General features: G+C 48.2%; 2 protein-coding genes across 15 annotated transcripts in view; both read right to left on the bottom strand.

Moving 5' to 3' along the window:
* The window catches only part of CTTN (cortactin), a 42,555-nt gene extending 39,405 nt beyond the window's left edge, over positions 1-3,150 (bottom strand). For 4 of the 9 annotated variants that reach the window (XM_074273297.1, XM_074273304.1, XM_074273303.1 and 1 more), the window contains exon 1: positions 2,287-2,443. The gene's annotated coding sequence lies outside the window, so the exon portion shown is untranslated. Of the gene's footprint in view, positions 1-2,286; positions 2,503-2,973 lie in introns of those variants that run through there. The other 5 variants (XM_074273298.1, XM_074273300.1, XM_074273306.1 and 2 more) reach the window with 5 other exon arrangements.
* A 4,508-nt stretch (positions 3,151-7,658) lies between these two features.
* The window catches only part of PPFIA1 (PTPRF interacting protein alpha 1), a 93,777-nt gene continuing 84,482 nt past the window's right edge, over positions 7,659-16,953 (bottom strand). For 5 of the 6 annotated variants that reach the window (XM_074273295.1, XM_074273292.1, XM_074273291.1 and 2 more), the window contains 7 exons: positions 15,876-16,051; positions 15,694-15,791; positions 14,904-15,079; positions 14,206-14,274; positions 12,981-13,146; positions 10,568-10,638; positions 7,659-9,202 (listed from right to left, as the gene is read on the bottom strand). In XM_074273295.1, coding sequence (XP_074129396.1) covers positions 10,580-10,638; positions 12,981-13,146; positions 14,206-14,274; positions 14,904-15,079; positions 15,694-15,791; positions 15,876-16,051 — 744 coding nt within the window. In that variant the 3' untranslated portion in view covers positions 7,659-9,202; positions 10,568-10,579. Of the gene's footprint in view, positions 9,203-10,567; positions 10,639-12,980; positions 13,147-14,205; positions 14,275-14,903; positions 15,080-15,693; positions 15,792-15,875; positions 16,055-16,953 lie in introns of all 6 variants that reach the window. The other variant, XM_074273290.1, reaches the window with a different exon arrangement.

The raw sequence follows: 16,953 nt of genomic DNA, 5'->3' as shown, positions 1-16,953 counted from the left end.
AAATGCCAAACAGTTGACTCGATAATGGATTCAAGGAGCCCCGGGATTTCTGAGTAAGGGCAGAGGCTGTTGGGCCTTTCTTTCTTTGTGTCTCCAGCCCTCAGCACAGAGCTGAGCACCCGGGAGGAACTGAAGCAATGCTTGGAGATTCGACTTGATTGAACGGAGTGTGTGGTGTGGGCAGAGGGAGGATTCTGGCCAAACCTGCTGGGAGAAAGGCTGAGGAGACAGGGAGGCCAGGAGGAGGCTGTTACTAAAATCCAGGTGAAAGGCCTGACTTTGGGTGGTAGCTGGGCAGGGAAAAGAACATTCCTAAAGTTCTGTGCTAAAGAGGAGGACTGAGGGGGAGGGTTAGGAGCCTAGAAAAGTCAGCTCGAGTCTGGGTTCCAAGGACTGAAAATGCCCAAGGAAAACCACCCTCCCCCACCCCCATTGAGTTCAATTATAACAGCCTTCCCGTGTTCTCATAAATGGCAGAGTTGGACCACCAATGGCAACTGGTTCAACCTTCCCCGATATCTCCTGCAAGCCAACAGCCTCTGCCTGGCTACTTCCAGAGAGGGAGAGCCCACTTCCTCCCAAAGAAACTCCTCCAGGAAATGGGCATTTATTAAGTACTTACTGTATGCTAAACAGTGCTTAAGGAGAAATATATGGACAAGCAAAAACCAGTCCCAGCCTTGGCTGTTCAGGATCGAGTGGGAGACAAACAGCCATATATAAACAGGATATCTAGATCTGTCCATATGCCTATCCCCCCCCCATCCTTATCCATCTAACTTCGGGGCAGAAAGACACACTGTGGCTAGTCCTGCCCCCGAAATTTGCCTCTCAGCAATCCCAGACTAACTTGGGCAATCTGGGGCAAGAAAAAAGGAATCTTAATTCTTTCTCCTTCTTTTCTTCTTGGACAATTGGGGTTAAGTGACTTGCCCAAGGTCACACAGCTAGGATGTCGTCTTCCTTGTAAAATAGAGAGCCCTTCAAACACTAGAAGCCGAGCATCCAGTCCCCAGGAAGCTTCCCTTTTTTTCCCTTCAGCCAATTCTCAGATAAGAATTCCAGGGCCCATCACGGCCCTCCCAGCAGAGCTGCCCCGAAGTGTGGGAGCGGGCTGGGCATGCCTTCCCTTGGGAAATCTTTTAAAGAAATGGCCTGGTAGAGGCCGCCAGGCCCTGGCCCCGTCCCGAGGAGATTCCCGGGCCGAGCAGCTCAGAACGCGACCCCAGCCCGTCCCGGGCCCGGAGCTCCCGCCGGGGGGAGAAGTGGCCCCTCCTGGGAACGCTCGGATCCCAGCAGCCCTCCAGCCGGCGGGAGAGAAGCGGGCTGAGCTCGCGGTGCACGAGGCCCTGACTCACGGGGAGGCTGGGAGGGAGCGAAAGCCACAGAGTCCGGGAGGGCTTGGAGGCCGAATGCCGGGACGGGCTCGGAGCTCGGCGAGGACTCGCTCTCCGCAGGCTCCCGGGCCGGTGGGACGGCGAGCGCCAAGGTTCCGGCTCCAGGGGCCCGGCGGCGAATAGTCGGGGAGTCCCCGGGAGACACTCCCCTCCCCCCGGCCCGGGCAGCCCTGGTGCCAGGGGCTCTCGGTCCTCCAGAAGACACAATTGGAGAGTCCCGGCTCCCCTCCCTTCCCAGGAGAACTTTTTCCGCCACGATTCCAAGCCCTCAGTGCCCCGAAGCGGGCCGGTGCTCCCGCAGCCCTCCCCTCCCGCCCCTCCCCCAGAAGCGGGAGCCTGCAGAAGGAGCCCTCGGGCGGAGGGGGAGGGGTCCCGGCGTTCCCAGAGGCCAGAAGGCCGGGCGCACCCGAGAGAAGGGAAGGCGCCACACCCATTTATCTGCTGGGTCCGAGCCGGCCCGGCCCGCGCCCTAGGCCTGGGTCCCCCGCCGCATCGCCCCCAGCTCCTACCTGAGCCTTCTTCCTCGCGTCCGCTCCCGGCTCCGAGGGGAAGGAAGGGAGGGCGCGGGGGAGGGGACGGCACCCCCTTCGCCGGTCACGGCCCCCACCTCCACCCCAGACTGCAGAGGGGCTCAGCTCTCCCCGGCTGGCGGAGGAGGCTCCCCGACCCCATCCACATCCACGCTCAGCACGTCCCCTCCCCCCTCCTCCTCCGCCTTCGCCCCAAACCCGCAGCCCACAAACCGCAGCACCCCAAGAGCCACCACTTCCTCCCGAAACTCCAGCCGGGCCGGGCGGAGGAGCGAGCCCCGGCCTCCCTCGGCGGCGCCCCCGCCCCGGGCCGCCCCGAGACCCCGGGCAGCCTCCGGGTCCCGCCTCCGTGCGCTCACCTCGCTCCGTGCGTCCGAGCTCCCCCGCCGCCCTGCGCTGCCCTCCTCTCCTCGCCCCGCCGCTCCGGTCCAGCCGCGGTTTCCGCTCGCGACACTTCCTGTGTCGTCAGCACCGGGATGGGCCCGGGATGCAGATCCCGGAGGAAGCACCGGCGGAGCGGAGCCGAACCGGTCCTGCCGGGCCGCCCCGCGCCCCCTCTAAGAGCGACCCTGCCCCGCTTGGGTCTGTCCGTCTGCCCGTCCCTCCCAGCCGAGAACCCAGGGGACGGCCCAGGCTCCTTCGCCATTCATTCGTTCTTCCCTCCCTTCCTCCTTCCTTTCTCCTCCCAGCCCCCGCCTGGGCCCTCGGCCCCCCAGGGCTTTCCCGCTAACTTTCGGGAGCCGGCGCGTCCCCTGCGGATACTTTGTATCCCTTCGGGGTTTGGGGGTGGGGAGCATGGGAACCCGGCCCTCCCCGCGCTGCTACTTTGTATCCCTCGAACTTGGAGCTGCTACTTTGTATTCCTTAAGCTTGGAGCTGCCACAGTGTATCCCTCCAGCCGGGCGCTGCCTCGGACTCGGCTGGGCCATTTCCTTCCCAGACAGAGCTGGAAGAACCTGATTCCTCCGGCCCTCCTGAAAGCCTCCTTCCACCCAGATCAGTCAAACCGCCTGTCCCCTGAATAGCTCAAGAGAGAAAATGCAAACCTGGGAAGATCCCCCCGTCAGTCAGCTCTGCCCCAGTGTTACAGAGGAAGAAACTGAGGCCCGAAGATCCGAGATCACCCATTCCAGCTCGCAAAAGGCATTGCGGGCTCCACAGAGCCTCTTAAGCTCTGAACGTCTCCCCAAGTGTGGGCAGGGTCTGTAGTCGGGAACACTCCTCTTGAGTTCTAGGCTAGCCTCGGACACTTACTAGTTATGTGTCTCTGGGCAAGTCACTGAATCCCATTTGCCTCCGTTCCTATTTGCAAAATGAACTAGAAGATCCAGATTCAGGATCTTTGACGAGGGCACCCCAAATGGGGTTTGCAAGAGTGGAAGGGTGGGGCAAGTCTGAACAAGGATGGCAGCAGCAGAAAGACCCAGAGCTGATTTTCTGGAATGCAGTTTTTTAAAATGTTCTCAGCCCAACACACCGCACGGGCCGGGGTCAGACGTTTTTCTGTAAAGGGCTTCGGATCTCTCTTCTCTTTGATCCTCAACGATCCCCAGAAGGCAGATGCTCTATTTTCCATATTTCACAGATGAGAAAGCTCTGAAAAACCAACTCGGGCTCAGCAAACATTTATTTGGAAAGTTTTTCCTATGTATTAAACACAGCCAGGCCGGTTTCCATCCCACAGCTTGGCTAAATCAGCCGCCCTCAGCATTGTACCATTCTGCTCCAGATTGTCAAAGCTGAAACAAAAAGCAAAGAGAATTGGGGGTGGGAGAGGGGGCATTATTTCATGCTGGGAAAAAAAAAAAGAAAGAAAAGCAATGGGGGAAGAGGCTAGGTGCCTTCAATTATCTGAATACTTGCTGTCATGTCTACACTGGGGAGAGCAACAAGGTTGCCCTAGGGAGCAAAGAACTTAAAAAACCTTGAAGGGCAATCTCCAAATGGGAAATTACTATACTAGGTTTGTATCCCCCAAAAAAGAAAAAAGTGGGGGGAAAGGACCTATGTATACAAAATTATTTATAGCAGCTCTCTTAGTGATGGCGAAGAATTGGAAATGGAAGGGACGCCCATGATTGGGAAATGGCTGAACAAGTTGTGGGAATAATATTGTTCTATAAGAAATAAAAAGCAAGATGATATCAGAAAAACCTGGAAAGCTATATGAACTGATGCATAGTAAAGTGACCAGAAGCGGAACACTGTACACAGCAACAGAATTATTATATGATGCTCAACTGGACTTAAATTAGCTCTTCTCAGCAATGCAGTGATCCAGGATATCCCCAAGGACTCCCGAGGGAAAATGCTGTCCACCTCCAAAGAAAAAGCTGAATGTCGAATAAAAATAAATACTTAAAACTTTCTTCCTTTTTTTCTTTCTTTTCTTAGGGGGAGGGATCTGTTTTCCTTCTCAATATAGCAGGGAAATGTTTTTTCGTGATTGCCTATGTATAACCTACACCGAATTGCTCTCAGGAAGTGGAGAAGATCCAAAGCAATTCCAATAGACTTTGAGAAAATGTCATCTGCCTCCAGAAAAGGAACTAAGGAGACTGAATGTAAATCAACACATGCTATGTTCAATTCCTTTCTGGGTTTTTTTTTTTTTGTTTTTTTTCTCTCGATGGTTTTTCCCTTTTGCTCTGATTTTTCTCTCTTCTCCCAACATGATTCATAAAGCAATATGTGTTAAAAAATAAATTTACTCGAAAAAAAAGGGAAGAGGGGAGAGAATTTGGAACTCAACATAAAAAAGAATGTTAAAAATGTTTTTATATGTAATTGGGGAGAATATTTTTTAAATGATAAAGGGGGAAATAAGGGGAATTACTACTGGCTCTTAAAAACAAACCAACTGGCCAACCCCAAAAAGTCCCGGAGGCAGGGCCACAGGAGCCCAAGATTAGGACTAGAGCAGCCTGGGGTTGTTCAGTCGTTTCAGGCTCTGCCATTTAGGGTTTTCTTGGTTTGCCATTTCCTTTTCCATTTTACAAATGAGGAAACTGAGGCAAACAGGGTTAAAGAACTTGCCCAAGTCAGTGTCAGGCCTGGCAATTGAAGCACTGTGCCACCAGGCGCTACATCTCTGGAACTGTGGAGGGCAGGAGCTGTTTGTTTAATGACACAGATTCCCCAAGGAGTCATTACAATTTAATAGCACTACATAATCCCACATGGCACTTTTTTTTCCTGTCTTTGTTTTATTTACATTTTTTGTTTTCTTTTTTGACACTTTCCCATCAACGAGCTCATTTGAACCTCACAACCAGAAGGTCAGTACCAAGCATTTTTCCCATTTCACAGATGAGCAAGCAGGTCAGTAGGTTAACTTATTTGCATTAGGTCACACAGCTAATAAATGACAAAATATGGAGGCCTCCATTGGCTCAAATGAACGAACATACCCCTAATGGGGGCAGCTGGCACAACTCCTCATAGGTACGATGTCCTTATTAGTAAGGCAGAGAAACGGAAGCCCATCCAGTCACTGCCTGCTCATCCCTTCCCAGGGACTTGTTTTGGAGGCAGATGCTGATAAAAGCCAGCCTGTAACAAACTCAACTTTCACCTTTGACCCAGAACTCTTGTGTTAAGTGAGAACTGTCCTGGCAGAAAAGTCATTGGATAAAAGCTCACTCTATGTTCCCCTTGTGACAGGGGAAAGGGAAAGGGGAACGTGGGAAAGGAGTGAGAGCACCGGCGTTCAAGCAGTTTCTGAGGCTGAGACCTCACCTAGTCCTAAGCTTCGGTTTTCCCATCTGAGGGCACGGTCTACATGGACTCTTGATATTTCTCCGGAACCCGAGGGTCTTTTACAAAAACTTAGCAGGAAAAGGTGGAGAAAATGGAATTCGCCAACTGAAAGAGGCTACGCCGTTCTAAGGAAATGAAGAAATAAAGCACAGAACAAAGGCAACTTCCCAGAGGACCATTGGAGGGTCACAGAGATAGGGAGTGGCCCCTAGGGTGGGGCTCATCCAGACCATCCTGATGTCCTGATGTCTGGTGGCTGGCCCCGATCACAGAGCTAGCAAGTGATGGAGGAGTGGTCCCAGTCGAAGGTCTTGCTCAATGAACACTAACCTTACACAGAACGAGAGAACAATTTGGGCAGCATGTAGGGAGGCTGATTAAGAGCACAAAACAGGGAATAGAATCTCCCCTTTTCATAGAAACTGAGTGATGAATGGGAGAAATAATCCATTTGGACTCCCTCGTATCAATCAAATGGACAGAATCCTAACCAAATTCTGCATGTAAGGGCCCCAGAGCTGGGAGCTACAGATTCCGCATTCACTTCGTTCACTCTAGGAAGTTGACTAAAGACCCTCTACTGCCTGTGATGGTCCAGCGAGGCAGAGATCACGGAAGGTCCCCCAGGATATTTCCATACCTCCAGACAATACTTTGTCCAACAGGTGACCATCTCATGAGCACTTACATCACTGATAACTTCCGATCAATGAAATCCCTATTCTCTGTTTAGCATACCTGGAACTCTTTAAGTACACAGCTCTAAGGGGAGGCGGCATCTCGGGTCCTGAGGAAGATGAGAGTCCTCTTGATTAGAAGGGACCACGACCCTTTAATAAAGTGCCACTGGCACCGAGCTCTGCCTCAGTCTCCCTTTTAATGTAGATGGGATAATTTTACTCTCCACATAACTATCCTGATATAACAATTTTTCCCCTCAGGTTAATAAAACAAAGTAAAAAAGGGAATGATCTCAAGTACCAGAGACACGAGGAAAAAAAGAAAACCCAAGAAATTACTGAAAAACCACTTGGCCACCTGAACTGCCTCAACAGATTAAAAGTAGATAAGAATCGAGTGATTTTCATGGTGTAAAAAAAAAAAAAAAATAGCAAACAGGTAATTAATAAGAAAGCCATTTGGAGCTCACTCATTAGGAAAACTGCGAAGGGGAAAGACCCCGAAGGGGAAAGACCTGGCAACATTTCTTCCCCTTGCACATTCTGGCAGACAGATTGATGAGAGATCGCCCCCTGTCTTGGGTGCGGCTTTCTTCAGCTGCTTTTTTAATAAGCAAAAAGATTAAAAGTTGATCTGAACTAGAAGAAACAGCTTCGGTCCTGTGGTAGAATTTAGCCTCAGGGACAATAAAAAGGGCTGACATTTACAGAGTACTTAAGTACTTTACAGTTATTAGCTCCTTTGATCCCCAAAACTACCCAGGGAAGGTGCTTCCAACCCCACTGTACAGATGAGAAAACTGAGGCAGACAGCGGCTGACTTGCTCAGGCTAATACAGCTGTTAAGTGTGTGAGGCTGAATTTGAATTCAGGTCTAGCTCTTGAGCTATCAAGCTGCCTCCAGATAGTTAATAAGATATGTGCGCAGGCCCAATAAAGCCCCACAAGTTTTTGTTCAACTGTGAAAAGGCCAGAAAAGTGTCAGAAGAGTACGAGAGCTCCCCTCTGGGTGACTGGCTCCTGTATCTCCTTTTAGAATCCAGACCACTGGGGGAACGGTGGAGCAGGCAGAGCGGGGACCCTAGGAATGTCCCTGAAGCCCCCACCCCTTGGCTCCGATCTCAGGAAGCAGCTTCGGAGAAGCCCCGTCCCAGGCTGAAGCCAAAGGCCAGCCCCCACCCTGTCCCAGCCCCCAGAGGGATCCTGACCCCCCCCCCCCCAGCTCTTGTCCCTCCCAGATTTGACGCCTTGTGCCGGTAGGTGATGGTCAGCATTAACCATGGCTCATTCTGTGGGTGTTTTATTGGCAGTGGAAAAGGCTTCAGTACTTTATTGAAAGAAAGCAATAAATAATACTGTGATAAAAATAGTTCAAAAGTAGGCTGTACATACTTTGTTACATAATTGGAAAGTTCACAAAAGATTAATAGAAAAACAACAGTAACAATGAGTTATACAAGTACATTAAAAGCAGAAACGAATAGGAAAAAGACATGCTATATATATATGCACATATGTATATATTTATATCTGGATCTAGCTATATATATATATATACATATACACATACATATATATATAGTTTGCATAATAAATAATGCACCATGATCTACACCAGTTTCTCCTTGGCTTTTTAATGTGCCATTTTCAAAAGTAAAAGGTACATTCTCCACAATCTGAAATGTAATGGCTATAACCATTAAAAGCTCCAAAACGTGTCCAGACGCAGACTTGAAACAAGTTGACCAACAAATGCTGAGAGACTGACAAGTGAGCAGGTAAGGCCTGGCTTGAAGGTGGCGCTGCATCCTGGCAGGGGCGGGCCTTGAGACTGCAGTGCGGGTTGTGATTGGTCCTCTAAGAAATTGCATCAGAGCCTCTCAACCAATGGCGTCGGGAGGAAAGCACTTCTTTGTGGGTTGGGGGTGAGGATGGGGAGGGAGGGGCGTGCGACCTGGCCCTGGACCCTCCTCCAAACCCCCTTCCTGGCTGAGAGAAGTCTTTTCTGTTCATGGCTTATATGTGGTCACTGGAGACAAGTTATCCACTGACGAGTGAGAGAGAGAGAGAGAGAGTTCCAAAAGCATCCTGAGTCAGTTTTGTCTAGAACGCCTCCAGAGTGTTCTCATGTTTCTCAGTTCAAATTTTAGTAGAGAAGATCATATTTAAAATAGGAAATTTAAAATCAGTCCATGCTACAGAATGAAAAATTTCTTTTTGGAAAAAGATCAGCTGTGGATCAGTAATTAAATCACACACCATAACTGCTTGCAATGAAAAGTCTGATTGTTTCCAAACGGTCGCAGTGGTCTGCTTTTTGAAGTATTAGCTTACAAATATGATTGATAATGCCTACTCCGTGGTCATAGGGCACTTTTTACAAATGTAGTAAAATCCTCATTGCGGTCAGATTTATTATTTTAAAAAAAATTAAACAATGATAATTACAATAACTGCATAATTTACAAAAAAACCCTATTTGCTCATAGGATTTATACTTACAAGCATTACAGTACATTCAGTTGACTAACAAATTAAGTATAAGAACCTCATGAATTGATTGGAAAAGATATTTATAATCTGGATACACATGAAAAAGTAAGTAACCGTATAAATGAAGTCACATAAGTTTACATAAATATAAGAAACATTTAATTCTAAAATATTTTCTCTATGGTATTCATGAATTTTTTTTACTAATTAAAAACTCTGTAATAAAATATCTCATTGTCCATATAACAAGTATTAACAGATTAAAGATCCACTCAATTCTAAAGTGTGGTCTTGGCTGAGTTCAGAACGATGCATAATCATCTGTAGAAGTAGTGTGGGTAAACTAGGAGAAAAAAAAAAAAAGCACACGGAAATGAGTGGCTATCAGCCAAAGGTCAGTGAAGAAGCCGTTGAAAAGCCTAAATCCCAACCCACGCTACCTTCTTTAAGGAATTAATTAGCCGAGAAAAACCCACGTTTTTTAATTACAGGAAGAAATGTCCCTAAACAAAGTTACTGAAGCATGTCTCGAAGTCAGGCACTGAGACCGTACAAAACCAAGCCGGCCTAGCTTGGAAACTTTTCAACAGCAAGTGTGCCCGAGAAAAGAGACTCAAGCCTCCCAAGGGTCAAAGGGGAGAATCCCTTTGAAGAAGAGATTGCTCCTCCTGAGACCCAATGGCTAAGGATTTGGTCTCACAAAACCCAAACGATGGGAAGTGGCCACAAGCCAGCAATCCCTGGCTTTGTGTTTCGTGTGCCCAATGCCATGTTTCAATGACCCTCTTAACTGGATTGCCTCATGGCCTGATTCCAAAATCCAGGGATGGACCTGCTATGAACCTTTAAGTAAAATCTGTACCACAAAGAATGCAAATTATATCCGTGAGAAGACTTGGGCTTATTGGTAGAATTTAGATTTCAAATGACTGTAACTGAAAATGGCCCATTTACCATTTGCATTTGTCACCTGGGAACCTAATTAAAGCTCTGTTCCTAGGAAGAAACATGTTAGATTAGCGGCTCCCTGCTCCAAATGAATTAGCCTATTCCAGTCTTAGGGAAAAGCTGCTGGTGTAAATTGTAAATAAGAACCATCAGAGGAAACGTCACCTTTCCCACTTGGACACTGGAAAGAGGCAAGGCAAGGCAAGGCAGCCACGGGACAGTGGCGTGTGGGGCGCTCACTTAGCCAAGCCTCAGGTAAAATTCTCAAATTACTCTAGTCCCTGACTCCAGAGCAGCTGGGAGTGAAGAGTAACCTTAGTACCTCTACAGTACAAAAGGATGTAAAATATTTTTAAAAATGAAATGAATGAGACTTGGAGAATTATGGTCCATCCCATGGAAGGCTAGGATAAAGAACCTACTAAGTGTTAACATTGTATGTAGGGCCAGCTAATCCACACTGCTCAAGCAACAAGGAAGGATCCTTGTCTGTCTGTCTGTCTCTCTCTCAATGATTTTTTCCCCCCTGAGGCTGGGGTTAAGTGACTTGCCCAGGGTCATGGCTAGGAAGTGTTAAGTGTCTGAGACCAGATTTGAACTCGGGTCCTTCTGAATTCAAGGCTGGTGCTCTACCCACTGCCCCCTCTCTTTCTCTCTTTATCCAGGGAGAAACGCCAAGGAGACTCAGCCATGGGAAACCAAGTCCCAAAGGGCTGGTACCCACTGGGCACTTTGTGGGTGCCATGCTCTCTCTACTCACCAATAGAAGGCTTTAACAGGAATAAGTCCTTACGGTCGCAGAATCCAACCTCTGGCTTCCTGACACACTGCCTGTTTCAAGAGCGCAGAAGGAAAGCGTGCAGAACACAGCATGCAGTTAGTTTTTAAAAATCACACGAGTGAGAACAATCACCAAACATTCTGAGGCAGCGGCTGCACCTTTCCCCAATGGTGGTTGGGAGGGGAATCTCTCTGGAGAGGTGTGGGAATGAATGACAGCTGGACACTGGCCCCAGGGGTCTCTAAGGGGCCTACCCCCACCCCAGGAAGCAACAGGAGAGGAGGGTCATGGGAAATCTCTTTCCATCTCTCTGTCTGCTATGTCTGAATCAACTGTCAACCAGGGATGAACAATCCCTTGGAGTGTCAGATAAATAGTGAAGAAGGTGCCTCAGGAGACAGGCGCAACACATCCGGATGAGGGAGACCAAAATCTCAGGAAAGAAAGACAGCAAAAATGGCACCAGCTTTTAAAAACTGCTGCTGACATTATAAATCGATAGGAATACTTGCAGGGTGTTTCTCTTTTTCATACTCTCCAGGTCATCAAAATCCCTTTGAGATGCCCAATTTGGCACAAATAAGCTAATTGCTAGATATGATTACACAACACAGCAGTTCTGGAAAGGCACAGGATAATCACAAGCATACTTGAAAATGGATCGATGCCCAATTGGGAAGGGAGCTACAAAAGCTCACTGAGGAAAATAGCCTTAAAAACAGAATTGAGCAAATCAAAGCTAATGACTTTATGAGAAATCAAGAGACAATAAAGCACAACCAAAAAAAAGGGAAAAAAAAAAGGAAAAAAGTGAAATATCTCGCTGGAAAACAACTGACCTGCAAAATAGATTCAGGAATGATAATTTAAAAATCACTGGTCTACTTGAAAGTCATGATCAAAAAAAGAGCCTGGAAGTCATCTTTCAAGAAATTATCAAGGAAAACTGTCCTGATTTTCTAAAACCAGAGGGTAAAATAGAAATTGAAAGAATCCACCAATAACCTCCTGGAAGAGATCCCAAAATGAAAATTCCCGGGAATGTTACAGCCAAATTCCAGAACATTTGGTTGCAATGTTCCTGGGAATGGTTTCTTTCTGGATGTTTTCAATAGTGTAAGCATCCAGAAAGAAACAATTCAAGTATAGTGGAGCTACAGTCAAGATAACAGAAAATTTAGCAGTTTCTACATTAAAGGCTTGGAATATGCTATTTCAGAGCACAATAGAGCTAGGATTATAACCAAGAATCACCACCCAGCAAAACTAAGTGTAATCCTCCAGAGGAAAAGGTCAATGAAATAGAGGATTTTCAAGCATTCAGGATAAAAAGACCAGAGTTGAATGAAAAATTTGATTTTCAAACACTATTCTCTGTATTTGAAGTGCATTCCTGATACAAAGAACAAAGCTGAATAAAAAAATTGATTTTCAAATACAGAAGTCCATTCTGAATGTGCTGCCTCCTGGGATAAGACCTCCAGAAGCCATCCATGCTTCAAGGACGCCAAGACACTTCCTTTCCCAGAATGCCCAGCTGCCCTGAAAAATGCTCTAGGACACCAGGAGGTGACAAGAATTGGGGTGCAAAGGGTGTTCTTCTCAAATGTGCTTCCATTTTGAGTGTTTTTTCTTTTGCTTTGAAAGCTGGCCAGAATCTGTGTCAATCTTTAGGCTACATGCAATTAAAACAAATAGACGAGGGTCATCTTCTGACCCTAAAAGTACCCAAGAAAGAGTTTGACCTGTTGGTATTTTCTTCAAAGAATGATGGAGGAGATATGAGTAACTAACCTAAATTTAGAAATTGCCCGTTTTGAAGTAGATAAGATTATATGACGAGGAAAGCTAAGGTTGTAGACAATCCTGAAAGTTGGATCTTAGTTAGAAGAGCATCTCGAAAACAATCTTGTGTCAGCTCCTCTGTATCCCCCGACATCATCTACCAAGGAGGGACAGACCCTTTGCCTACAGATTAAATATAAAGATGAAGACGAGCTCAGATCTGTTGGTGGATGAAGATGTAACCAAAGGAATCAGAAACACTGAAGCCCTGAAGTCCACAGTCCCACAGATACACCGGCCACCAATGGTGGTCAGAATCCCTCTCGGGAGATGGAAGCACCAGAGCCACTAGTGAGGAGCAGGGATGTGCTCTCAGGAGGCCCGAGAAAGCCTGGCTGGCCCTGAGCGTGCTGGCAGAAAGCAGAGACAACAAGTACTCTGGAGGAAACGCTCCAAGGGCAAGGAAAAGTTTCAAGGCAGCACATGCACCAGGAACACAAAGGTTTTAAAACTGATTAATCAGGAGAGTTTAGATAATTAAACAACTTACACTCCAACCACAACAGAATTCCAAGCAGGCTCTGAGAAGAGAGAAAAGAGCACCTACCGTCCATTTGCATTTTCTTTGGCTGCATAGAGGGTGAAGACATAGACGAGGTGACCCTGAAATTTGCAGGGAGGGTCTCTGCCGATCCAGCAGCTAAACCTCGAATGTCCTTCGGTCTAAACTTCTTTCTCCATGAAGGGGCTCTTCGAAAGCTTTTATCATCATCCTGGAAAGTCGAGAAGCCGGTAAAAATCCCAGAGAAAGCCGGGCCAAACCTTTGCAGGCACTTTTTTTCTGTCCAGGCCAGGCCCCACATGTGCCCCATTTGGTCACTGTCTGAGCATAATCATTCTCGAAGTTGCATGAACCTAATTCCTGCACCCCAAGGTGTTCTCTTGGCCTGAGGGGCCAACGCCTGGCTGGCAAGAGACCCCCCCCCAAACTTTCCTCAATGATTCGGCACAGATGGCAGCCCGAGGGGATTCCAGGGGCTTGTGGGATAGCCAGCCCTACACTCAAACACAGACTCCTCCAAAAATTCTGCAATCCCAGGAGGATCTGGGCAGAGTGAGGGCGACAAGGCCGGCCCAGGAAGGCTGAAGCCCTTCATTACAGGTAAGGAATGAAACAGACCCAACAAGTTTAGGTAATATTCCATCAAGTGTCTCAACATTTTTGGTAACCTTTGGTCACATCCTGTCCCAACCTTCATCTTCTGGGTCTGAAAACAATAATCATGGTCTAGCATTGAAAGTTTTTGCCTTCACTGCTTGGCTAAGTGGGATTGTTTGAGGGTCAGGTGCAGCAGCCAAAGGCAGACCCAGTATTTCAGGCTAAACGTTACAAGGGGACTTTCGTGTTCTGGCTGACTTCCTACCCAGGGCGGCATTCTGGGTTGTCCCAAATGATTCCTGTACTTCCCACAGGAGGAGAGCTCTGGGGACATGGGGAATGTGTGCCAGATCAAGAATGTGAAACAAGCAAAATCTCCCAGATCTCTTTCAGCCTCAACAGGAGAAAATGTCAGAATTTAAAGAGGAAAAAAAATCTTGTGTCAGAAAAAAGATATTCGAATGTTTCGTTAATTGTGAAATTTGCAAAAACAGAGACAAGGTGCTCAGTCACAAATCCATATGCCCAGTCGGTGGAAAGGAGATACAGGTACTCCATCCCCAGTAACTGATGCCATGATGCCAAATAATCCCCTCAGGAACGTCCACCTCAGAAACCGAGTTCAAACCCACATCTGCTGAAAGCATCTCATGTGCTTAGGCCTAAAACTTACTTCCTCAAACCTTCTCTCAGTGCCCATAACTAGAAGGTTATTGAACTCTCTTTCCAAAACAGCACGAGCCTAAGGGAAAAAACAGACAAAACAAAACAAATGGAGTTTCCATTAATCTTAGAGAATCTTTAAGGGATTTCTGGCTTATTTTCTGAAAGCTCTAAATATGTTAAGCCACCACCATATTCCTAAGGCAATCTCCCTGCAGAAACAAGATCAAAGCAGGTGGCTGTACGGCAATCCATTTTCCGACAGTCTTCACCAAATCCTTTCTATCAGTCAGCATTTATATGCAGCCCTTAAATCATGGATTATCTCCCAAGGGGTCCCGGGGGGGGGGGGGCCCCTATGAGTGAGGTGAGGAAGGCAAGGAAGGCAGGTGATTCTGAGCCTTGAGACAGGGGGACTCTGCCCTGACCTGTCGGGGTGGAGGATGCCATGGAATCCAGGGCAGCACAGGCCGGGCAGCCAGGGTAGAGAGGGGCCATTGTCCCAGGGGACCCAGTCACTCCCCCAAACAGGAGAATGAGAAGTGGTAGAAGATGCAAAGGGGAGCTCTCCTTGCAATGGCTCTGGCGGCCACAGGGGGGGAGCAGAGGGCCAGGACTGGAGAAGGGTGGGACTAAGTCCCAGCTTGGGTGAGTCTGAGTGACCCGGGGCCTGCACAATGCTGGGAAAGGGAAAGGTGCCAGCTTCACCTGTGTGTTCTGAGTGGGGATCTGCAGCAGGAGGGCCAGAGCATTGAAGTCGAAGGTCTCGTCCAAGGCCACCAGAGCACCATGGACGCCACTTTCCACGAGGTTGTTGGCGTACTCTTTGAGGCCAATGGACAAAATCCAGCGGATCACGCGGTCATTGCTCCAGACAAGGACCTCTAAAGAGGGAAAGGAAAAGCAGGGAGGATCACTCGATGCTGGTCACTCAGGCAGGAGAGCGGGCCGGACCCGGCTGCCCCCATCTTCCGGCCATGAGCGAAGGACTGTCCTCAGACTCTCCCGGGTCCGGTTATCAGCCTGATCTAGCCTAGGGCCTTCATTTCTGTGAGAAGGAGCCTGAAGCGGGGAGCAGTGAAGGGGAAGGTTAAGGTGGGGATGTGAATCCTGGCAGCACCTGCTGAGAGGTTCAGAGGCAAGCAGAGGGCCAGACTCCCCCATGTCACCCAAGCAGCAAAAGGCAGAAACGAGACACGCCAAGTGCAGGCCTACTGAGCACGATAAAGCCTCCCGTCCACAAGCACCGCCAGGACCATCAGCAGCACCAGGACCTTACAGGGAAGGGAGGTGAGGATGAAACGCTGCCCTGGCCACAAGGGCCATAGGAAAAGGTCGGCTCTGACTGGTGCTGGTGCTGGTCCTGTCTCTCCCCCACAGGCCCACTAGATCCCCACCCCCCTACGTCCCCTGCTGCTGGCTGAGGCTGTGAGCGGGTGCACCTGAAGAATGCCTGCTCTAGGATGGCTAAGACTGCAAGCAAGATTACAGCACGAACCTTTGATTTCATTCTGACTTTCTTCTCTTCTTCTTTCCAGTTCCTTCCGGTCATAATTTAGTTTTCGCAAACACATGATTCCACACTGGAAGCTGTTTCTGTTTGGAAAAGGGAAACACTCAGGGGCAGCCACGGGCGGGGACTTCTGCCGCCACAGTCCTGCTTCCTCCAGATCCACTTACCGGTGAAAGCTGTCCACCATCTTGAGCTGTCCTCGAAGGTCTTTCTTGGTCAGATGGTCGAGCATCCGAGCATCCACGAGACACTCCATGAAGTAACTTCGATACTGAGGAAGCCCCAGGCTGGGGAGCCACTCATTGCCAATCCACTCATGATTCATGTCGCCATAGGCTAGTGTCTGCTTGATAAAAGAAGTCAAGAGTTACTGAGGAGAAACCGAGTCAATGCACCAGACAAGTTAAATTCATGACTGTCAAACTGCCTTTCTATTTTGAACAGCTAAAAGAGAGGAGTGCTGCAGACCCTTCTGTTTATATTATACACTGTTACGCCTGCATCGGAAGGATGACTAGTTCCGGACCTAAGGACATTTTACTCAGGCGGCAATTACCAAGTAGATATTGTATTTTCTCACATCTGGGTATTTCTGTGACTGAAAACATAAACCTGCCTTGGCAGAATCACCAAGAATACAGTTACAATCCCCGATTCTCACCGACTGTCAAACAACACACAAAGAAAAGTCATGACTCATGAACAACTGGAAATGATTGGCCAAACCCGAGCTTTCAAATACGTGATTTGGGGGTGGGGATGGGGGCTGAGGGGAGATAGGTTCATCAGATGTCTATGGCAGATATAAAGTAGAAATCTCTCCTGTGGCAGTCAAGGGCTCCTGTGAGTGGGATTCTGCAACCACATACTCTGTATGCTCTGCTACAATAACCGATTCTCTGTGAGGAAGACAACTTTGCAAAGGAGATGCTGCACTGGCCTTGGGATCAGGAGGCCGGTGCAAAAAGCTTGCCTCAGACACTTACGTTCATATAAGAATATGTCTGTTCCAGCCCTCAAGTCAGGGGACCGGAGTTCAAATCTGGCTTCAGACACTTATCACTTCCTAGCTCTCTGACCCTGGGCAAAGTCACAACCCCCATTGCCTCAGCAAAAAAAAAAAAAAAAAAAAAAAAAAGTCTGTTCACATGCGCAAGTTATATAATAGAGCCTCAGTTTAGTCATCTGTAAAATGGGGACAATGCTGCTCGTACAGGCTCCTTCACAGGGTCACTGTGAAGAAAG

This window comes from Sminthopsis crassicaudata, chromosome 6 (genome assembly GCF_048593235.1).
Source record: "Sminthopsis crassicaudata isolate SCR6 chromosome 6, ASM4859323v1, whole genome shotgun sequence".
NCBI classification, from domain to species: domain Eukaryota; kingdom Metazoa; phylum Chordata; class Mammalia; order Dasyuromorphia; family Dasyuridae; genus Sminthopsis; species Sminthopsis crassicaudata.
The sequence above is the reverse complement of the archived record's forward strand: the minus strand, read 5'-3'. Positions and strand labels throughout refer to the sequence as shown.